We start from the raw sequence: 24,019 nt of genomic DNA on the forward strand, positions 1-24,019 counted from the left end.
AGTTAGTTATTCGATTTCTATACCACCCTTCCAAAAATGGCTCAGGGCGATTTACACAGAGAAATAATAAAAATAAGACCCTGTCCCCAAAGGGCTCACAATCTAAAAGAAACATAAGACAGACACCAGCAACAGTCACTGGAAATACTGTGCTGGGTGTGGATAGGGCCAGTTACTCTCCCCCTGCTAAATAAAGAGAATCACCACGTCAAAAGGTGCCTCTTTGCCAAGTTAGCAGGGGTAGTTCCCATTATAACAGGGTAATCAACTGAGGGTGCATATCATGGCACATAGCACTAGGAGCCAGCATAGCGTAGTGGTTGGACTAGGACCGGGAAGACCCGAGTTCAAATTTCCATTCAACCATGAAACTCACTAGGTGACTCTGGGCCATTCATGTATCTCTCAGCCTAACCTACCTCACAGGGTTATTGTGGGGATAGAAATAACCATGTACACTGCTCTGAGCTCCTCGGAGGAAGAACGAGATATAAATGTAATTCTGTGTGTGTGTGTGTGTGTGTGTGTGTGTGTGTGTGTGTGTGTGTGTGTGTGTGCGCCCACACAAACACACACACAGAGATGACATAATTTAGTGCCTCTTTTTTTTGAAAAAAAGGATAACTCCCTTTGGTTTTGGGAGTTAAGCTGTGACAATTTTTACTTGTGCTCTAAAAAAATCCTTTGCATTACCATTAGTCTGAATGGAGGGATGAAAAAGGTTTCCTAGAGGAATAAGTGAAGCTGATGTACCCATTAGATTTCTGCCTCGACATTTACTGTTCTAAGTGACATTTTGAGTGAGCACTGTGCAGTATACAGAGGCATCAGGCAGAAATCCATCAGGTACATCACTGATTGCTCAATCACAAATGATTGGGAAAGTTGCACCTGCTGAATTTCCATCTGGCAACATCACTCCCCAGTCTACTGTTGAGTTCAGACACCAACACAGAGTGTGAGTGCATGGATTCTAGTTTGTAAAGCCAGCATAAAAATGAGATTGTACAAAGTATTTATTGCTTACATGGTGCAGAAATTAAGGTGACCACCTTAATGTACCATTACCATTTTCTAACTATTCAGACATTCAAGACCTATCAATTTATTATAATTTATACTCAGTAACACTTTAGAACATACCAGCCGGTGGTTCCTATTGATTGGGGATTTTGTCACAAAGATGTATGTGCTTTTAATATTGGTTCAAACTCATGGGAGTTCCATGATTGGATATCCCAATAAACATTTTTAAATTTAAAGGCCTCCATGTGGGGGCAGGGAATTGGATCAGGGCTGAACACTGGAGGACAGAGGGAGGAATCTTTTGCCTCCAAGCCATTTCTCTGAGAGAAACCTCCCCTCTGAAGCTGCTAATAGCCACGGAGAGGGGAAAAGACAAGAGCAATAGGAGTTCATGTGGACTGTTGTTGTTTTTTCATGTCTCTGGATAGTCATAAAGTTCTGAGGGAATTATGTTGGGAAATAAAAGGAGGATATTTCAAAGGGGAGAAGATTCTGCATACAGCCTTTTGATCCATACATGGAAGATGGAGGCCTCCAAAAGGTGGCAAGGGAGCAAAGGGGGAGCATATCTGTGCCTGATGAGAGATGAGAGGATGTATGCAAATACAGCTCCTAAGATGTCTTTTACTTGGAAGTGTGCCAGGCACTGAAGTTCATTGCCTTTAGGACTCTAAAGCACAGCAAACAGGCATTCTCGGCTGGTGTAGGAGGTCACCCAACGTGGGATTACATCCCTCCACATGCTCCAGAAGGCAGGAAGTAGAAAGAACTGAAGACTTAACCCCGTGCATGTGGGCGTATACCTTCAGTTCTACTTCCTGCCTTTGCTCCAGGAGGTTCTCCTACTCAGCTCGCTTCGTGATTGTCCCTGTTTTTTCTTCTATTCTTCTAAGTACCCTACCTTTCAGCTTCTTCTTTGTCTTCTGCCTGGTACTGTTTCTACTACTGTCCTAAACCTTTAAAAAAAAAAAAAAAGTTCTCTTTTACTTTCCATCCTCGCTTCCCTACTTCTTTGCTGCTACCTTTTCAACCTCCCCTAATTCTCTCACCTCTGGTCGGTCCTCTGTTCGATGGCCGCGAGGAAGGTGGTAGGAATTTTGGCATTGAGGGAACAAGCGGCCCGCCAACGGTCTTTCCCGCCTAAGGCCCGAGCGGGTGAAAAGGACGCAACTAAAATGCCGGCCACTAGGGGGAGTCTTGCTGGCGCCTCCAGGCCACAGCGACTATCCCCTCAGCCTGAAGGCCAGGGTGTGGATGCCAGGTCCGTGACCGGGCACGATCACCTCCGCTCGGCGTCGCCTCCAAGGAAAAGGCACAAGAAAAAGAGTAAGCACGCCAAGCGGGAACGATTGCCAATCGCGCGCAACCATCGGTCGGCCTCGCCTGAGCTGCTGCCGAAGTGCACTGTGGAGGAAGCGGCCTTTCGATCCCTGCCCCCCCTATCGCCGGCGGCCGCGCGCCCAGCACAGGACCCAGCGGGCGGGACATCGGAGGAGCGGCAGCCGGATCAGCTCAGCAGCCCCAGCCCAGCGGAGCATCAGGGCGAGGGGGATCAAGCCGCAGGGCAGCAGATCGAGGACGAGTCTTCTCTGGTGAGACCAGGGCCCTCGCGAGGGAGCGGGGAGGCGCCCTCTCAGCCATTGGGTTTGGGCTCCCCTGGCCGTTCAGCTCCGGGTGGTGGCGCCTCTGCGGGCAGGTCCGGGAACGCAGTAGACCAAGAGGCCTTAAGGAGCTGGATCGAGGAGGCAGTACAACGCTCCCTGGCGGCTGCGCTGCAGGGGCGGCCTAAGGAAAGAGCACCTAGGCGTCGGGAGGAGGAGTCCGCATCCTCGGACTCCCAGGACCGTTCCCCGGTCAGAAAGAGACTAAGAAAATCCATGAGGGTCTCCTCTTACCATCGTTCTCGGGGACTCCGCTCTTCGGAGGAGTCGGGGGAGGAGTCTCCCGATATTATTTACCACGGAGAGGAGGGGGCCGCTACAGGGAGTGGGGATCCTGAGTTTTACTCTTCTTCTGATGAGGAGAGTGAGGCCCCCGAAGAGCAGGGGCCTGATGCTCTCAGTCAACGTCTCTCTCTGAAGGAGGATGCCCAATCTATTATCAACCGATCTCTGCTTGCTCTGGGCCTTAAACCGGTGTCCCCTGAGGAGGATAACCCCATCTCCAAGGGCTCCCTCGTTCTACCCAGTGCGAAGCCTGTGCAGTCTAAGGCAGTCATGCCTGAGGGCTTCTTGGCCACTATAAAGGAGGAATGGGCCGCCATCACCACCGCTAAGCGTGCGCCAGCGGCTGCCTCTAAGCTTTATGACTTTGATGAGGAAACTCTGAATCTTCTGAAGACCCCCCTCACGGATGCCCCCTTTGGAGCCCTCCTTAGCGGAGTAGTGGTTCCCAAGGATGGGGATTCCACCTTTAAGGACCCCGCAGACAGAAAAGCGGAAGCTGCTCTACGCAGGCTTCATGATTTGTCTGCTATGGCTATCAGGGCCGACACTACAGCCTCTTTGGTGTCGAGGGCTTCAGTGTTATGGATTGATGAGCTGCTCAATGACCCTCCGTCTGATGAGTCGCAAATGCGCCGCAAGCTAGTACGTTTACAAAAAGCGGCCGCCCTCGCAGCAGATGCCACTTTCGACAGCGTGCGCTTTTCAGCTCGTGCTTTGGGCGCAGGTGTGCTAGCCAGGCGCAATATTTGGCTCAAATATTGGAAAGTTGACAACACCTTTAAGGCAAACCTGGCATCGGTTCCCTATGCAGGGGGTAAGCTCTTTGGGGACAAAGCTCTCAAGGAGGTGCTCATTGAGACCCAGGACAAGCGTAAGGCATTGCCATCTGTCTCACGCAAGGAGGATAAGACCTTTCCTCGCAGATCTAATCAAACTTTTAGAGCCTTCAGACCGCAATTCAGACAGAGGGACTCCTTCCGCTCCTTTCGGCCCCAGTGGAATAGATCTAGGGCACAGGGCAGGCAATCGTTTCCTGCACAGAATCGTCAGTCCTTCACCTCCCAGTCTCGGGGCCCCAAACAGCATTCCTGACTCGCCGACCGACAGGGTAGGGGCTCGACTATTGGACTTCTGGCACGTCTGGAAAGAGTCCGTTGCAGACAATTGGGTCCTATCTATCGTGAAGCAGGGTTACAGAGTGGAACTCTCCAGTCGCCCTGGCAACAGGTTCCTTCTCACTCCAAGATCAAAGAAAGTCGCGAAGCACAAGGGCCTACTGCTAGCCATCCAACATCTGAGGGAAATAGGAGCCATAGAGGAGGTCCCATTGCGCCAGAGAGGCCGGGGCGTATACTCTGTAATTTTCACCGTGCCGAAGAAGGACGGCTCAGCAAGGGCGGTGCTGAACTTGCGCCCCGTCAACAGATTTGTGATAAAGAGGCACTTCAAGATGGAAACTCTACGCACCATATCAGAGACTCTGCAGGCAGGGGACTTTTTGGTCTCCATAGACCTTCAGGATGCTTATCTTCATGTTCCCATCCATCCACTCAGTCGCCCTCTTCTGCGCTTCTGTTACATGGGAAGGCATTTTCAGTACCGAGCTCTGCCATTCGGTCTGTCATCGGCCCCCAGGGTCTTCACAAAGATTCTGAGCCCCCTGGTAGCCGTCCTTCGCATGGAGGGCATTCATCTTTACTTTTATTTAGACGATCTGTTGATTCGAGCAAGCTCGGCCGAAGCCGTGAGCTCCGCCCTGTCCAGGACCCTCTCTCTGCTGAAACAACACGGCTTCCTGGTGAACTTAGCCAAAAGCCACCTGACACCATCCCGACGCCTGCGTCATCTGGGAGTCATCATGGACACAGCGGTCTGCAAACTGTTTCTGCCAGAGGACAGGATGGAAGTGCTGTCATCCCTTGCCAGCAGAGTGTTGAGGAAAGACCAGGCCAGACTCCTAAAGCTAGCAAGACTGCTTGGACTAATGGTGGCGGCCATGGATTCGGTTCCCTGGGCAAGGCTCCATCTTCGCAGATTGCAGTGGGCTCTTCTTCCCCATCAGAGCAGGATTGCTCTGCGGCGAGACAAGAAAATCCCCCTAGGCTGGGATCTGAGGGAGGCGATCAGGTGGTGGACTGTGAAGGAAAACCTCGTCATGGGGAAACCGTTTCTGGAGCCAGAAAGGATTTTGGTCACGACAGATGCCAGCCTGTGGGGCTGGGGGGCGCACTGCCGGAACCAATCTGCTCAAGGCCAGTGGTCCAGGGAAGAATCGCGTCACAGTATCAATTGGCTCGAGCTACGGGCAGTGTTTCTGGCCTTAAGATCCTTCCGGCCGCTCGTCGAGGGACGAAACGTGTTGGTTCGCACGGACAACACTGCTACCAAAGCCCACATCAACAGGCAAGGGGGGACGAGGTCGAGGTCCCTCCATATTCAGGCAGTGGCCCTGCTGGAGTGGGCGGAACAGAACTTGTCATCCATCCTGGCGCATCACGTAAGTGGGGCCTCCAATGTGCAGGCGGATTGGCTCAGCCGGCAGCGGATTCAGCCAGCGGAGTGGGGCCTCCACCCCTCCGTATTTCACTGGGTGACAGAGAGGCTGGGAGAGCCATGCGTGGACCTTTTTGCGTCCAGGGAGAACGCCAAGCTGCGGAGGTTCTACTCGCGCTTCCTGTCGGAGGGAGCGGAAGCAGTGGACGCCCTGTCAACACCGTGGCCTCCTTCGCTGCTGTACGCTTTTCCTCCGATTCCCTTACTATCTCGGTGCCTACGGAAGCTTCGGGGGTCCCGGTCCTCCATGATTTTGATCGCGCCCTTCTGGCCCAGGAGACCCTGGTTCTCCGAAATTGTGGCGCTGGCTGTGGAAAGGCCCCTCAGACTACCTTGCCGTCCGGATCTACTACAGCAAGGCCCAGTTCTCCATCCAGAACCAGAATGGTTGCAGCTGACCGCGTGGAAGCTGAGTGGGCTCTCCTAGGCCGGGAAAGTCTATCGGAGCAGGTTATTGAGACTATCCTCGCTTCCAGGAAGGCTTCCACTAACAGGATCTATCAGTCAACTTGGAGGAGTTTTCTTCGCTGGGCGGCTAGACGTGGCCTGCAGCCCGACAACTGTAAGTTGCGGGAGCTGCTAGACTTCCTCCAGGAGGGTCTCTCCATGGGCCTAAAAGCAAACACCCTCAAGCGACAAGCGGCGTGTTTGGTTCAGATGCTGTTTCCGCGTCAGCAGGCCTTCCAAGCTAAACACCCTCTATTGCAGAAATTCCTGAGAGGAGCAGCACACCTGTCTCCACCTATCTGCCATCGTTTTCCATCCTGGGACTTGCATGTGGTTCTCAGAGGACTTCAGTTTCGCCCGTTTGAACCGATTCACTCCATCTCTCTCCAGCTTCTTTCATGGAAGGTGGCCTTTCTCGTGGCCATTACATCAGCCAGAAGGGTCTCAGAGCTGCAGGCCTTGTCTGTTAAGAGTGGCCTGTGTGTCTTCTCTAAGGATGCAGTTCGTCTCATTCCTGATCCTTCCTTCGCGCCAAAAGTAAATTCGATCTTCCATAGGGCTGCGGACATATTTCTTCCCTCATTCTGTCCGGATCCTAGACATCCTGCCGAGAAAGAATGGCATCGATTGGATGTCCGTCGAGCACTAAAGGTCTACCTGCGCAGGACGGAGCCGTTTAGAAAATCCGATGCCCTGTTTGTGGCCTTCAAGTCATCCAAATTGGGTTTGAAGGTTTCGAAGGCGATCATAGCCAGATGGGTGAAGTCCTGTATTGGAGAGTCGTATAGATCACAGGGCCTACCAGTTCCCGATCAAATTACAGCACATTCTACGAGATCAGCGGCTACGTCGGCGGCGCTGTCTTCCATGGCGTCACTGGAGGAAATCTGCAAGGCAGCTACGTGGTCGTCTCCTTTCACGTTTTCAAGACATTATAAGTTGGACGAGCATGCCTCGGCAAGGGCGGCCTTTGGTCGGAGGGTCCTTCAGAGGGTCCTTCCGGCTCAGTAGATCCAGTGTTTGGGGACTCTGTTTCCCTCCCGTGGTTGGTGCTGTGGTATCTCCCACGTTGGGTGACCTCCTACACCAGCCGAGAAAGGTACATTGGTACTCACCGTGAAGGTGTCTTCTGGCTGGTGTAGAAGAGGTCACCCAAGGCCCACCCGGGGTTTGTTTCTTTTCCTTGGCTGGATCTCTGACCCGGGAGGGAGGGCTACTCTGTTCTGCTCTTCATCTTCTCGTCCTGGGTTATGTTATGCTATTTTCCTGTTCATGTTGTGGTTATGTTATTTCTTCTGGAGCTTGAGCTGTTTTAGGTACTGAAGGTATATGCCCACATGCACGGGGTTAAGTCTTCAGTTCTTTCTACTTCCTGCCTTCTGGAGCATGTGGAGGGATGTAATCCCACGTTGGGTGACCTCTTCTACACCAGCCAGAAGACACCTTCACGGTGAGTACCAATGTACCTTTCATTCTGTCCTCTCCTTCCACTACAGGGTACAGAAATGTGCTAACCTCAATCAGATGAGCACCAAGAACCTGGCTCTGCTCTTTGCACCCAGCCTCTTCCAAACTGATGGAAAAGGGGAACATGAGGTCAGGGTGATGGAGGACCTGATTGACAACTATGTTCACATTTTCAATGTGAGTGAATTCCCTACTTGCTTGCCCAGCCCCTCTCTCTATTCTGCCCCATACTGGCCTTTGCTTTGCATGTGTGCTTACTGAATCTCTTTTCCTACCCCCTAGATCGATGATGATCAGGTGTCACAGATGGACCTAGAGAACAGTTTGATTACTACCTGGAGAGATGTGCAGGTACAACCCCTATTCCTGCCAGGTTTGCTAGCATCAGCAGTAGTAAAAGAGACATCAAGTAAGGGCCTGGATCCATGAGGCTTCATCACTGCATTATGGCAGCATCTCTGCTAGTCAGGCATCAACAGTTGCTCTACCCCAAGAGAAAAAAACTTTGTTTTATAGTGTGTTAGAATGTCCAGAGCACTTCACATACTTATCTCATTGCAATTTTTAAAACGACCCTTTAAGGCACATCAGGGTTATTATCCCCATATTGCAGATGGGGGAGATGAGAGGGAGGGGGGAGAGAGGCTTGCCTAAAACCACTGTAGGAATAAGATGACAGAAGATTTGAAACAGGTTCTTCTGATTCCTGCTAATCAGAGTTAGCCACTCTGCTACACCATCTCTCAAGGACTAACATAGGAAGCTGCCATATACTGAGTCAGACTATAGGTCCATCTTGCCCAGTATTGTCTTCACAGACTGGCAGCAGCTTCTCCAAGGTTGCAGGCAGGAATCTCTCTCTGCCCTATCTTGGAGATGCTGCCAGGGAGGGAACTTGGAACCTTCTGCTCTTCCCAAAGCGGTTCCATCCCCGGAGGAGAATATCTTACAGTGCTCATACATCACATTTCCCATTCATATGCAACCAGGGTGGACCCTGCTTAGCTAAGGGGGCAAGTCATGCTTGCTACCACAAGACCAGCTCTCCTCAACAAGTGAATGTTGTTTGTATGAAGATGACCAAATCTAGTCCCAGCCAACACTGGGTTAAAATTACAAGAAAGCATCTTTTGGCTAGACATTAGGAGGCATGTCCTAACTGTAAGAGCTGCTTGACAGTGGAAGAGCCTGTCTCATGCTGTGATGGGCTCTCCTTCACTGGAGGTGTTTAGACAGAGGCTGGACAGCCGTCGTCAGAGATGCTGCATCAGATTCCTGCACTGAGCAGGGATGTGGACTAGGAGACCTCTAAGGTCCAGTCCAACTCTTGCATTCTATGATCCTAACATGTGAGGCTCCAGGGCAGGGTCAAGACCTTGAATGTGCCCAAAGACAGTAACGGAACCACTGAAAACTGAAATAGCCTCGACTGGCATAGCCCTACTTGAGACTCTACTTCTTCATGTACAAGGGTCAAATTGCACATTATGGCAAGCACATTATTGGTTTCTTTCTTGTATGCTTGGTTTTTCCCTTTCTTACACTCACACATAACCCATAGAAGCTAAGAGTGAATGGAAGCCACATTGTTGTTTTTTAAACTAAAGAACGGGCACTTGGAGTTATCAAATAATTAAATCTGTCCCTTGAACCTGGTGATTCCAAGGCCTAGAGCATAGAAACATAGGAAGCTGCCTTATACCAAGTCTAACCATTGGTCTATCTGGCTTGGTATTGACTGGCAGGGCTCTTCCCTGTTGCAGACAAGCGTCTTTCCCAGCCCGACCTAGAAATACCCAAGAATGAACCTGGGACCTTCTACATGAAAGTCAGGTGCTCTACCACTGAGCTACAGCCTCATTCCCAACATATGAGTGACATGTTTTGTTCCTCTTAACTGCGTCCCACACTGCCCTGTAAGCATCAGCAAGGAACAACTGAGACAGTCTCCATCTGCAAAGCCCCACCTTGGGCTCCATTTCTTGGTCATGCTAGAATATGATGGAACCCAGCAGCTGGCAACTCATAATTTCTGATTTCTGTTAAACATTTTTTTGCCCATCTGCTAGCACTCACTAGTTCCCATATATAACTTAATTTTTATCCCTTTATTACTAAAGGTTTGATGACTAGCCGTTGAATGTGGGAACTGACTCCATTGTAAAGCATCAATGAGATGAAAGTTCTGGCTATAGTGTTAGAGCTCATTCATACACCAGTGATGAATATGCGTTTGTAAAACAGCCCTAACTGTGGGGAATATAACTCATGATAGCTGAGGGTGCTGCCATGCTGGTATCTCATGTGCTCACGGCTGCTTGGTGTGGGGTAGAAACTGTGAGGGAAAGTTCCCGTCCTTCTGTCAACTACCTGTTCCCTAGAATGGCCTATGAATGAAAGCTGATAGGGGCTGCTTGCCCACTCCCATTTTGCCCACTCCCATTCCCACTATTGTCCAATACTCCTTACCTGCTGTTGGAACAGATCTCTCGGGTTTCTTGTGCTGTTATGAGCTGTCTCACTGTTCCCCCTACAGCTGTCACAGGCTGGTGATATCATCCTCGAGGTTTACTTGGAACAGAAGAACTCCGATTGCTGTGTCACTCTTAAGGTCAGTGACAGGTCTCTATGCAGCCACTGTCTCCTGGGCGTTTTCCCCACAGGGCTTTTAACTCACATCTCCTCCGGAATGGAGGGTGTGCATTCACATATTGGCCAGATTTACCCTATAGTCCCTGCGAGCTATTGGGGAGCACCTCACACATGATTTGGGTTTTTCACCACACCTTAGAGTGTAGCCTGATTTATATCCAGGGTTAAAAAAATCCACTTTCTGCATTGGTTTTGGGGGGCAACTTCGAACTCTCCATAAAGCCTCTCAGTAAAGCTTGCTGTGTGAAAAATGCCCAGGTGGCATTGAGTTGTACAGGAGTAGGGCAGCTGGCATTTTCATTCAGGAAGGGAAGAAATCTGGTTTGTGTGAGGAGATCGTTTGGAGCAACCAGAGCTGCTGTGCTGTCACAGGGGGACAAACAACTCTCCTTGAGACCTGAAAATGCTCCTGCTTTCCTATTGGTTGATTTCCAGCTCCATGATTAAGGGTATTAATGGATCACAAGATATGATGCATCATCTTGTCATGTAAGATTCTGCATGTTGGCTTGACCACAAATCAGCATTTTGGATACTGGGTTGGCTGATTATGAACTCTGCTTGTCTATCACTTTACAGGTGTCCCCTATAATGACAGCAGAAGAGCTGACGAATCAGGTGCTGGAGATGCGAAGTGTTGCAGCCAGTTTGGACATCTGGCTGACATTTGAGGTCTTAGAGAATGGGGAACTCGGTAAGTGGAAGAGGCAGTGCCTTTCTATTGTGTCAGGTGGAGGACTGTAGAGGTATTTCAGAGTCTCACATAGCCAATGCCTGTGTGCCCAAGGCTGCTGTTGCTGCTGCTGTTGTTTGTTAAAACATTTATACCCCATCTGTCCATTTAAAAAAAAATCAACAAGGTGGCTAACAATCATTAACTTCAATGCAAGTGTAGAATATGCTCCAAGGGTCTTTGTGCCATATACATCCACTAGCTGAATTGCAATGCATACCTGTCAATGTTTTCTGTATACCTCCCTTCCATCTGAACTTGTCTACACACTGGCCTCTGAGTACTGTCTGTTCTTCATTTTTCAGAGCGCCCCCTACACCCCAAGGAGAAGGTCCTGGAGCAGGCTCTGCAGTGGTGTAAACTGCCCAAACCCAGCTCTGCCTGTTTGCTAGTGAAAAAGGTGCCCATCAGGGAAGGCAGCTGCCTCTTCACAGGTAAGCAAGGCTGCCCTTTGGGAAGAGTCCTGCTTCTTGATGCCCTTGGAAAGAAGCAAAACAGCCCCTCCCACAAATCTGTCCCTAGACTATGTACTGGGAGTTATGGCTAGGGTAAGAGGAATGTAAAGAACTTCTGCCTGAAGGTCTGGAGAATTACTGCCAGTCAGAGGAGACAGTGCTGGACTAGATGGATATATGGCCTGATTCCAAGATATGACAGCATCCTATGTACATAGCGTAATGACCAGGTGTATGTATGTATGTATATATTCATTCATTCATCAAATTTGTACACCGCCCCAAACTTTCGTCTCTGGGCGGTTTACTATTATATTGTATACTGTATGGGGGAGCCATAGCTTAGTGGTAAAATACATGCTTTGCATGCAGAAGGTCCCTGATTCAGTCCCTGCTACCTCCAGTTAAAGGATCTCTGATAGTAGAGCTGAGAAATACCCCTACCCCTGCCTGGAGCCTCTGCCAGTCAGAATAGACAGTATTGGGCTGGATGCAGACCCAGTATAAAGTTAGGTATAGTGGTCTTGATGTAAGGCTACTTCATATGTAAGGCTGCTTCATATGTCCAATGTATGTTCTGCTTGACCACAGACTCTAGAGCATGAAGGAGCTGTAATTTGTCTGTTATTGAGGCTAGCTGCATAACTCCTCTGCCCAGCACATTTGTTAGGAGACAGTGTCTTGCTTCTTGTAAACCTCACTCCACAATGTCCCTGTTTCCAATGCTTGTTATACTTTGAAGGAAAATTATTATAAAATGATGTACAGATGGTATTTGACACCAAAAAAACTGGCATTAATGTATAAAAATGTTTCAAACAAATGTTGGAAGTGTGGGGATTCTGAAGGTACTTTTTTTCACATGTTGTGGACTTGTGGGAAGGCTAAGGCCTATTGGGACATGATATATAATGCATTAAAGAAAATATTTAAAGTGACATTTCCTAAGAAGCCAGAATCCTTCCTGCTAGGAATAACACAAGGAGAAATTTCTACAAATAACTTTTTTCCTGTATGCTTCTACGGCGGCTAGAATAACATATGCACAGAAATGGAATACTAATGAATTGCCTTCAAAAGAAGATTGGCTGATAAAAACTTTGGAATATGCAGAGATGGCAAAACTTAACAACACTGATAAAAGATCAAAGCTTAGAACGTTTCAGGGAAGATTGGAAACCTTTTTTGTTGTCCTTAAAGAATTATTTTCCTAATATGGATCTTACAGCTGGATTTGAAGTTTGAAATGCAGGTTGGGTAGACTAATGGGTTTTTTTTTCCCTTTAAGCTTTAAATTTGTGTTTTTTTAATTAATATTATAATAAGGTAAGCTTTATAGTTTTTATTTCACGAAAAGAGGTGCGCGGGAAGTCCAATTGTGTTTATTATGGATGTTATGATTATTGTTAAAAATTAATAAAAATTAAATTTCAGACACAATGTCCCTGTTTCCCTGCAGGTGCCAAGCGAGAGAGTCCAAAATGTGGTCTGTTGAAGTGTCGTGAAGAATTGCCCAAGCTGCTAGGGAGCAAGTTTCAGGAGCGCTACTTTGTCATCAGGGACCGCAAGCTGCTTCTGCTGAAAGAGAAACGGGTATAGCAACCAAACCTGGGGTGAGATGTTGTGGGTCATCAAGGATACAGCTGAGGTGAAATGCTGTCCAAGGGCCTCACTGAAAAAGAAAGAGAGATTTAAAAAGAGAAGCTTGGAGTAGTTGCAAAAAGCAAATTACCCTTGCATAACAAGCTTGGCAGCTTTTTTCATCAAGACCATATCTCTGTTCAGACATTATGTTGTACATGTGTACAGGGCCTTTCCCAGACAACCAGATTTACTGTGAGATTAAAAGTAGTGAAATACTCTGAGTTACAAGGCATATAGGATATTTTGAATTTGCCCCAAAACTCGATGCAAAAAGTGGAATTTTTTTTTTACCCCGGACATAAATTAGACTAAGCTCCAACTTGCAATGAAAAACCAGAATTGTGCATGGAGTGCTCCCTGCTAGCTTGCAGGGACTTCGACATAAATCTGGATAGTATGTGAATGCACATCTGCCCTTCCAAAGTAAAATTGCCATCTGGCAGGGCTCCAGGTGTCTGTGTTTTGGGGTGAATGACTGTGCATGTGTTCATTTTAAAAGTGAATCTGGTTACAGACCCCCTGAAATACAGGGTAGAAGCAGGAAGTGTACTGCTGTACCTCTGTTCAACATAACATGTGAATAACTGTACCTGTGTATACTGTACACAGATTGTGCATACACTGAACATAATAGGGCTATTTTATTGTTTCTCTGCTGCTGCTGAGGACATCTCATGTGGGTTATCCTTCTTCCCTACTCCCGAGGCAGGACTATGCAAAACAGAAACGCTTTAAGAGCCGGGCAAGGAGAACCCCACCCAGTTCTTTTAGTCCTGTGTCTGCTCCAGAAACAACTTTTGTCGACTTGTCAAATCCTGTTTTCTCCTCACTGTTTCTTATTCTTATTCTTTCTTCTCTTCAGCTCTAGGTTCTTACATTTGTTTTTTGTCTCTTATTCTAGCCTTTAAAAAAAAACCTACCTCAATTTTTTGTTTAGTTCCTTTTTATTCTCTGCTCCTTGGAGCTGGCCAGTCAACAATGCAGTGCCAAGACCCCCAAGTCAGGAATGTACTTGTCTCTAAGGGAAAGAAATCTCCTCATGTTCCTCCCTTAAAGTCTCCTGGCAGCACATCGAGCACCACTAGGTCCTCACCTTCACTAGCCAGCCCTAACTCACAGGGCCTGGAGGAGGAAACACCAGGTCTCCCGCCCTCAGGCTGGGAGACCTGCCATTCTATCGGGGAATGCCAAGGGGCTTCTGAGGTAGAACACACTCCAGTTCACCCCAGGATCATGGCGGCCAGAACAGCTTTGGCAGCAGCTGCTTTGGCTCCCATGAGTGTGGTGCTTTCAGCACTTGCTTGCTCCGAGGCATCTTGGCTGCCTACCTGTTTCTCTTGACCCCAGCAGGCTGCTTATATTGCACAGCCAAGGCCATGAGAGGCATCCTGATTTCGACACAGGTGCACAGGAAACCTGAGTAAGAACGGCGCAGGGAGCAGGCACAGCCTCTCTGGCTTCCACAGTGTCAATCCACAAGCAATGGAACAGCCGAAAAGAGCCTGATCCTGCAGGGTGGTAAGCAGCAGCCAGGCATACAGAAGGTACGGGATCTGTATCGCTGAGAGTGCAACTCCCCAGCGGAACTCCAGATGCTACTCTCCCAACATAGTTACTGGACCGGTGCCAAGTGCCCTCTCCCCACCCCAAACCCTGTTGATGTTACACTGGAACCCTCCCCTTCTGAAGATTTTCACAATAACATGCCTCCAGTGTGACAGGCTTGTTCCAGGAAATGCTGTCAAAGTCTCTCCAGCAGTCTGTGGGATCGAAAGGATAGGAGGAGTGAAACTACCTCTTCCTCCTCTTCCTCTGTCAGCCCAAGCCCTAGAAAGTAAAAAAAAAGAAGAGTAAATGTAGTAAACGCTGTTCTAAGGGTTCAAGGAATAAGAACAATGTTCCACCTCATTCCTCTGAAATATCTGATGATGACTCACCAAACCCACACAATCCAGGCAGGGACCCCCATGTCCCTGGTCCTCAAGGTCCTGATCCGGTTGACCCAGTCTTCCTCCCTAATACACTTCAACATGTTCATTCATTCAGTCATTCAATTTCTATACCACCCTTCCAAAAATGGCTCAGGGCGGTTTACACAGAGAAATAACAAATAAATAAGATAAGATGGCTCCCTGTCCCCAAAGGGCTCACAATCTAAAATGAAACATAAGATAGACACCAGCAACAGTCACTGGAAGTACTGTGCTGGGGGTGGAGAGGGCTAGTTACTCTCCCGCTGCTAAATAAAGAGAATCACCACGTTGAATGAGACCATGGGTAGATGGTCTCATTCAAAACCCACCAGATGATCCCATGTGTTTAAAACAAATGTTGCTAAAGATTCAGAAGGCTCAAGCCTTTATGGCTGATGCCACTATGGATTCAGTGCATTTTGCAGCACATTCATCTGCCTCCTCAGTGGTAGTCAGACGCACTTTATGGCTGAAACATTGGCAGGTGGATGCCACTTCATGCTCTAACTTATCAGCAATACCATATGTAGGCTTTGAATTGTTTGGGTACGAGGCATTGCAGGACTTACTCATAGAAACTAATAAGAGAAAGGCTCTTTCTACTACGTGAAGGGAGGATTGCAGATAGAATAAAAAGTCCAGTCCAAAACTGCAAGATAGCAGTCCTGACTCCTATCCCCTCCAGGTGCCCCCCCACCGAATTTTCATGCTTGGGAGCTCTCCACTGATGACAAGTGGGTGCTAAATGCTATACAGACTACAGGATAGAATCTACCACCTTCCCTCCAAATAGGTTTCTGGCAACCCCATTGTCACACTCGCCTATCAAACATGCTGGCCTCCTACAAAGCCATTCAACATCTAGAAACGATGGGTGCTGTCAAACCTGTTCCTCTTCTCCACTGGGGGCAGGGATCTATTCTACTCTGTTCACTGTTCTGAAAAAGGTTGGATCCCTCAGAGGAGCTGTCCTGAATTTAAAATTCCTAAACAAATTTGTTGAACACAAGAAATTCAAAATGGAAAATCTGTCAATTGCAGAGTCCTCCATCTAGATTTCCCATCTTCACTAGACCTTATGGAAGCATACTTACACATATCCATACACCCCGACAGCCACCCATTCCTCCGCTTCAAATACATGGGCAATCATTATCAGTACAGGGCTCTACCATTCAGGCTGTTGTCAGCACCCATAATCTTTACAAAGATAATGGTACCTCTAATAGCTCATCTTAGATGCCAAGGTGTCTGGATCTTTGCATCTTGGACAATCTGCACATCATATCACTGGACCTAGCATCAGCCTGTACATAATGTAATGTAAACCTAACTCTTCAAGTGCTGGCAGATCATGGTTTTTTAGTCAACACATCCAAGAGTTGTCCAACTCTATTCATCTCAGAGGCTATTCCATTTGGGTATGATGATAGATACCGTCTCAGGCAAGCTATTTCTTTCTCAGGAGCATATTCAGAAAATTCTGGCCTTAATTTGCTCAATCTGCTCCAGCAACAGGGTGCCCTTACTGGCGTTAGCACACTTCTGGGGTTGATGGTGGCAACACTGGATTCCGTGACTGGGGCAGGTTTCACCTATATCCCTTACCATTGTTTCTACTCCCTTACCAAAGGGCAATAACTCAAAAGTGTCAATTGAAGGTGGTTGTGCCCTCCAGTCTTATCCAGTCCTTACATTGGTGGGCCTCACTTGACCACCTGTCCCAGGGAAGACAATTCCTCTATTCCCCCAGGGTCATTATGACAACCGACACCAGTCTCAGGGGTTCAGGAGCCCACTGTCTGCACCAGACAGCTCAAGGGAAGTGGATTCCTCTGGAAAGAAAGCACAGAATTAATTGGCGGGAACTGAGGGTGATATGCCTTGCCTTGCTAGCTTTTCAACAAATAATAAGACACAAGCATGTACTTGTTTGCATGGACAACATCACATCAAAGGTGCATGTTAACCGCCAAGGGAATCCAGGTCACAGTTGTTTTATCAAGAAGCTGTTCTCCTTCCCCAGTGGGCAGAAATTCATTTGGCATTCATCTAGGCACATCATGTGAGTGGCATACTCAACACCGAAGCAAACTGGCTCAGCAAGTTGGAGATTCACCCAGTGGAATGGAGCCTCAATTGGAACATGTTGCATCTCCTTATGTCCCACCTGGGGATGCCACAGGTAGATCTGTTTGCTAAGCCAAACACAAAGCTGGCAAGATATTTTGCTTGATTTCCTTGTGAAAGTGCCAAAGCAGAAGATGCCAAGAGAACTTCTGTATGTCTTCAGCATATGGATTGAACTCTGGAAGCCCTTTTTTCTCTATAGACTGTTTCCTCATGTTTTGGACTACTCTTTCAACTTGGCTATTCAGAACTTGGCAGGGTTATCCTTCCCAGACTCTTAAAGCATTTCTAACTGTTTTGCATGGTCCTGCCTCTGGAGCAGGGATGCTGGGAAGTAGGAATGTGCTGAAACATGATTCCGAATTGCGGGCACCTCCCTTTAAAATGGAGGGCTTACTCTTTAAAGTGAAAGAGATCAGGTCTAGACTTCCTGCTTCTCTGCTCACTGCCATTGCCGCCATCCCAGCACTCCCCCCAGCATGTGAAGAGATGCTGTACCGGCATATGGGCACAGCTGGAGGAAGCACCAGGATGGCGGCAATGGCAGTGAGCAGAGGATAGGTAGTCTTGTGGTAGCAAGCATGACTTGTCCCCTTAGCTAAGCAGGGTCTGTCCTGGTTGCATCTGAATGGGAGACTTGATGTGTGAGCACTGCAAGATATTCTCCTCAGGGGATGACGCTGCTCTGGGAAGAGCAGAAAGTTTTAAGTTCCCTCCCTGGCTTCTCCAAGATAGGGCTGAGAGAGATTCCTGCCTGTAACTTTGGAGAAGCCGCTGCCAGTCTGTGGAGACAATACTGAGCTAGTCTGGTCTGTCTCAGTATATGGCAGCTTCCTATGTTCTATGTTCCTATGAGGAGCAGGTATGGTCCTCCTCCTCTTTAAAGGGGCTGTGATAGCCCTCGGTTTTAAAGGGAGGTGTCAATGTTTCAACCAGCCAAAGCGCATTTTGGCACATCCCTAGTGGGGAGGATAACCCACATGAGATGTCCTCAAATCCAGCAGCAAGAAAAAGCCTTCACAGTAAGTTACCCATGCTCCTTTTCTACAGCACCTGGATATCTTCCTCTTATTTTTATTATGGGAAGATTTGTGGCCTTCTGCAGATTTCAAAGCTGGTGACAGGAAAAGTCTTGCAGAATCCTTATTTGTTGCTGACTGCTTGGTTGTTTATACTGAAAGGGAGTATGAAATTTCAAAACTCAAAAGGTGCAGCTTTCTTTACTGAGCAAAAGCTCTCATCCCAACTCTATGACCATGGAGAAGCTGGATCAAGAACTGTGCCAGAGAGAGGAAAGATAAGGGCTGTGAAAAGTTAAGATTTCAGCTGCATAGACATAGCTACAAAAATGAGCAGATGCAGTTTTTTTTGTTGTGGGATGATCTTTGCTTCCCTGGAGATTTGCTTCTCAAAGAGCACATGTACAGTTTCTGAGCCAAACACAGACTGTCTCTTCCTTCCCACAAAAACTGCTCTTCCCTCCTCTCAAGTGTCTTGCACGTTTCTGATCAAATGTTTCACTTTTAAACATTTAAACACTTTTTGCACAGTTTTTATCCACTCTTGAAAACCTGCTTGAGAAGGTGTCTTTATGACTGACACAACCTGTGCTGTGCAGAGCCCTGCTTTGAGGAGAGGGGAGGTTGCTTCATGACACAATGGTCAGACAGAGAGTGCTGTGAAAATTCACTTTCTGCAGCAAACTTGAGAAACAAGTTTCCTCTTAATTTTAATTCAAGGGAGGACCCAACGCACAATAAATATGTGTTCCACAGCAGGCTCATTGCTAAAAGGATGCAAATCTGTAGATACCATTAGTGCAGTCTAATGGCTAAAAGATTGAGCTATAAATCCTGAAGTCCCAGTTAGAATCTTGTCTCTGCTACAAATTCATAAGGCGACCTTAGGCAAGCCCCTGTTTCTCAGCCTCCATACCATGTGGATAATAATGCTGACTCACCGTACAAGATCCTTTTAAGGATTAGAGTGAGATGTGAGGTGCTTTGAATTCTTTGAAGTGCTACATGAATGCCGAGCATTCCTATGTTGGCAATGGCAGCTAGTGCCCGAGGCTAACTGGGTGCAGATTTTTAGCCAGTGGGCCTATGTAGAAAACATGCCAGCTAGCACATATGATATCATGTCAAGGCTTAATATGAGGTTGTGAAAACATTCTAAGCCTGGCACTGATGAGATCAGGTTCAGATTAAGCACTGGATATCTCTCAAGTGTTCTGTCCCAGGAAGTTAGCTCACTGCATGGAACTCGCTGTAAGGAAGTAACTAAGAACGTTTCTTCTGCTATCCAGGACTTTGAGTGACCCCTCTGCTCCCTAAAACAGCTCTGAGAAAGTGCCATTACACTTGCTTGGGTGTAAGGATTGTAACTAGAGCCATTACTCTTGGTCTTCTTTCTGTCCATTTACATGAGTCCAATTGCCCCAAGGACTCCTTGCGATAGGCAGATTGGACCATTTTTTAAAGAAGCTTTACCTATGGAATCAACATAGGAAGCTGCCATATACGGAGTCAGACCATTGGTCTATCTAGCTCAGTCTGTCGGTGGCTTTTCCAAGGTTGCAGGCAAGAATCTCTCTCAGCCTTATCTTGGAGAAGCCAGGAGGGGAGCTTGGAACCTTCTGCTCTTCTCAGAGTGGCTCCATCCCCTGAGGGGAATATCTTGCAGTGCTCACACATCAAGTCTCCCATTCATATGCAACCAGGGCAGACGCTGCTTAGCTAAGGGGACAAGTCATGCTTGCTACCAGAAGACCAGCTGTCCTTTCCAATCAAGAAAGGCATTAACAGTCCTTTGGGTGAACAAAAGGACTGCTATTCCAAACAGCAGATCAGGGTCTAGCAGAACAAGCAGACATGGTACAATCACATAGGTGAGACTCTTTTGGGGAAATGAGTGTCAGGAAATTAGGCTGGCCTGGCACACACAGTAGGTGATGCCTTAAAAAAGTAGCCTATGTTGTAGTTCTCGTAACCAAAAGCGGAGTGGTGCATTATGTGAGCACAGAAGAGGTTTTTTGTTTTTACAAATAAGCAAATAAGCAAAATTATACTCCCCCAGGTGGGAACTGAACAGATCAGCTGGAGTCTGGCTGTACGTAGTAGCATAGAAGTAGTTACATTTGGAAAAGGTGCTAGCTGAGGCTGATATATCCTAGTATGAGCCTGGCACTGACAATGGGCTTCACCAATTTCATATCCTGCAGTGTGACACAGAACTCTGGCCTTCCTTTCTATTTTGACACTCTTAATAATATCTTACGTCTTTGAATTAAGTAGGACTCCCTTTCTCTTTCCTGTCTACAGAATATCAAGCCAGAGCGGGAGTGGCTGCTGGACCTGGCCAAGGTTTATATGGGGATCCGGAAAAAAATGAAGCCACCCTCACAGTAAGTGACTGCAGGATCCTCTTGAACTCTGCAGTTTGTTTGATAAATTGGTCTATAGCTCAACTCCAGCCACAGCCCGGGTGCTAATTTGCACTGATCACTACCATCTGCTCTCAGATATGGGCAGGAGCCATTCTTCAGTAGTAGAAAACATGCTTAGGTCCCAGATTCAGTTCCTGTCACAGCAGCTCCAATCAGAAGACTTCAGGTCTGGGAAAGTCCTCCAGAGACTTTGGAAAGCTGGTGGTGGTCAGAGTAGACAATACTGGGCTAGATGGACCAATGATTTGGCTCCAGTTTATAGGCACACCTTTCAGAGAGGTGAAGGTGTGCCTCTGTATCAAATATATCAAAACAAATATATGAAAGAGCACAGAAGGCAGGCCTCGTAGATGTCATAAGAAGCTGTTTTATACTGCTTGCTTGCTTATTTATTTATTTGCATTTATATCCCGCTCTTCCTCCGAGGAGCCCAGAGGTTATGTTTATCCTTACAACAACCCTATGGGGTAGGTTAGTCTGAAAGATAAGTGGCTGGCCCAGAGTCACCCAGTGAGCTTCATGGCTGAATGGGGATTTGAACCCGGGTCTTCCAAGTCCTAGTCCACCACTCTAACCACTATGTTATTAAAAGTTTTACAGAATGCCTTTCTGCCTTCAAAAAGAGAATCAAAGCAGTGCACATCATAAAATCATAAAAGCCAATATTCAGCAATTAATGTATGACTAACAAACCAAAATTGAAAAACCACAGCAGCCAGCTGTTAACATTGTGCTGTTCCTGCTATGACTAACAAACCAGAGACACCACACAAAACTGTACAGTATCCTTGGTGAAAAACAGTAATCTTAACAAATTCAAAGAGGTGGTGACAAAGGGTACCAGATGAGCCCCCCAGGGAAGGGAGTTCCACAACTGGGTGCAGCTATGGACCACTTAACATGTGGTAGAAATCTGGGATCTACTAGAGCTCTCTGCTATCAGCACACAAAGAGGCAAATGTGTTTGGAACTACATAATCAGTGAAGTGAAGAAGAAAAACCCCAAAACTGCTCTCCGAGAGCAGCTTTAGAGAAGTAAGCCACAAACAAAGGGAGGGCTCTGCACTTCTCATTTATTCCCAACACACACACACACACACACACACACACACACACACACACACACACACACAGAGTTGCTGTTAAATCCCATCATTCTTTGTGATATAGGCAATTGTGTGTTTAAACACACTGAACTGCTGCAGTCGTTTCTAGTTTGACCGTCAGCTTTTCTTTATTCTGGTCTTATTCTCTATTTTTCTCTCTCATGTAGGTGGGGTTTCACTCTGGTTCTAGAAAAACAGCAACTGTGAGTATCCTTCCTGTGTTAAGTTGTTGTTTCTTCAAGTGGCATATCCCTGCCATTTAGCTTGTCCTCCCTCCTTCTCGTCCCCATTCTTTGAGGGGCACAGAGTGAGAGCATAAATTGATGGTGCACCAGAAGATTTTCTGCCATGTGGCTCAGAAACAATTTTGAGATCCTCCCCCAATTATATCTGTCCCACTCTCTTTCTTAATGTCAGTGGCCTACATAATGTGCAGGGACCCACTGACTCAAGAGTGGGGCACCTGCGCTGTTTCCATTCATCTGAAAACCATGTTCACGCTGCTGGAGAGCCTCTGTGGCTCCTAAGAATAGCATCACTGCTTAGCAATGCCTCTCCAGAGAGGTGTTGCTAGGTTCTGATGCAAGCGCTCCCTTAACCTCATTTAGAAGGGAGGCTACTTAGGCGGGTTTGCCACTGTGTAGCCACCGGGATTGGGCCCAGGGGCGTAACTATAATAGGGCAAGGGGAGACAGTTGTCTGGGAGCCCACTGCCGGGGGGGGCAGAGGCAAGTCACATGACTGACTCCCCCAGCCACGCACCCGCCCAGGCTTCCTTCAGTTGTATTCTTCCTCCGAAATTGATGTGAGTGTTAAGACCTGGAGCTACCAGAACAGCATGTCTTTCTCTAGTACCATTAAATGACTTGCATCGTCCACAATTTACAAAACCTTTTTAAAAATAATTTAGGATGATGTTCTAGATGTTCTGTTGTGGCACATAGGTTTTATAAAATTTTGCTATGCTTTTTGTTACCACTATTCAGCTTCATACCACTATTCAGCCTCAGCTCTTTACTTCATGAGCTGAGCTTCAGTGAGGGGGGCGGGGCGCAGCATTTTAAAATCTTGTCTCTGGGCCCACTCCAACCTTGCTACATCCCTGATTGGGCCTAATACTGGTGGTTCTCACGCGCATACAAAATCAGGCTGGGCTCCCTTAGCCCAGTTTTGCACACACATGTGAATAGCCTCACAGTCTTTCTTGGCCAACTTATATTAATCAGGGAGAAACAAACAGGGCTAGCTGCAGTTCACCAGAGAGAGGAGGAGCAATAGCGGGTGAGGAGAAAGATGTGACTTCACCAAACCAGGCTGCAGTAGGTGGAGCCAAAATATGGCTCATATTACAACCAATAGGAGATGACATCCCTTGGATTCACTGAGGCAGGGGCACTGTTGGTGGGAGGGAATCAACCCCATCGGCGGATTATTGGATGGGCAAGGCCATGGTGTCTCTGGGTCTTCTGCTTATGTCCCCAAAGATAAAGGCTGAAAGAGAGTCAAAACTAGAGCTGATAGACTGAAAGAGAGAAAAACAAAACAACTTGCTCTGTGTATGGCTACTGTTTGGGCAACAACAGGCTGGAGGAGGGGAGTGCAGTGCCACTATCGGGATTGCTAGTGCACAGTAATTAAAAGGTTGAGGTTGTAGTCCACTTGCACTACCAGGCATTACTGTACCTATGCCAATGTTTTCTACTGCTTCTCTCATCTCAAGTACTGGCCATCCCATAGAGATGGGATATGGAGATATTGGAATGGTGGATGGTGTGTTGTCCACTTTTTGGATATGCCAGTATAATATAAAAGCCAGTATAATATGCAAGACTGTGCAAACATCTTTGTTGCTTAGTGCAGAAGTTCAAGTGACCACCTTAACTTGCAATTTGTAGAGCATGAGTGAAAATTTAAAGTATCTTACCTCTCATTGTAAACAGTAAGGGTTTTAATATTTTAATTATCATCATCCATCTACATGGTACTTCACACAAAAAATGAGAGGACAGGACAAGTCCCTGTCCCAAGATCAAGATCACAGAGAAAGGGGAAGGGAAATACTTGAGTATGAGCAAAGATCTGGATCTTGGTGAGGAGGTTTCACTGGCAAGCCCAGCCCATGAGACAGCGTTGTTGGAGGGAACAGTATGAATAGTAAATGCTCAGCCTTTACTCCTGCGATGAGTGATGGAATGCTATTCCCTACCTCCTTTTAGAATCTGTTGTGATGTGGCTAGCAGAATTAGACAGGTTCAGAGAGAACGGGGGGGGGGGGTGTCACATGACATGTGACATAAATGCATCTTCATTTTTTCAAACTTGTTTGCAACTTTGGAGTGGAAGTGGCAGATCAGAACCATGGCATGGGGAAATGGAACATGTGTGCAAGTATGTTTATTCTGCTGGAGCAAATATCAATTGGGGGGATTTTTATTAGGA

General features: G+C 47.3%; 1 protein-coding gene across 5 annotated transcripts in view; it reads left to right on the forward strand.

Moving 5' to 3' along the window:
- Positions 1-24,019, forward strand: part of ARAP3 (ArfGAP with RhoGAP domain, ankyrin repeat and PH domain 3) — a 71,442-nt gene that overhangs the window by 34,654 nt on the left and 12,769 nt on the right. For all 5 annotated transcript variants that reach the window (XM_053250250.1, XM_053250251.1, XM_053250255.1 and 2 more), the window contains 8 exons: positions 7,469-7,616; positions 7,722-7,790; positions 9,976-10,050; positions 10,671-10,785; positions 11,130-11,258; positions 12,739-12,872; positions 20,350-20,432; positions 21,748-21,783. In XM_053250250.1, the coding sequence (XP_053106225.1) occupies positions 7,469-7,616; positions 7,722-7,790; positions 9,976-10,050; positions 10,671-10,785; positions 11,130-11,258; positions 12,739-12,872; positions 20,350-20,432; positions 21,748-21,783 (789 nt within the window). The remainder of the gene's footprint in view (positions 1-7,468; positions 7,617-7,721; positions 7,791-9,975; positions 10,051-10,670; positions 10,786-11,129; positions 11,259-12,738; positions 12,873-20,349; positions 20,433-21,747; positions 21,784-24,019) is intronic.

The sequence above is a fragment of the Hemicordylus capensis genome, chromosome 4 (assembly GCF_027244095.1).
Source record: "Hemicordylus capensis ecotype Gifberg chromosome 4, rHemCap1.1.pri, whole genome shotgun sequence".
NCBI lineage: Eukaryota > Metazoa > Chordata > Lepidosauria > Squamata > Cordylidae > Hemicordylus > Hemicordylus capensis.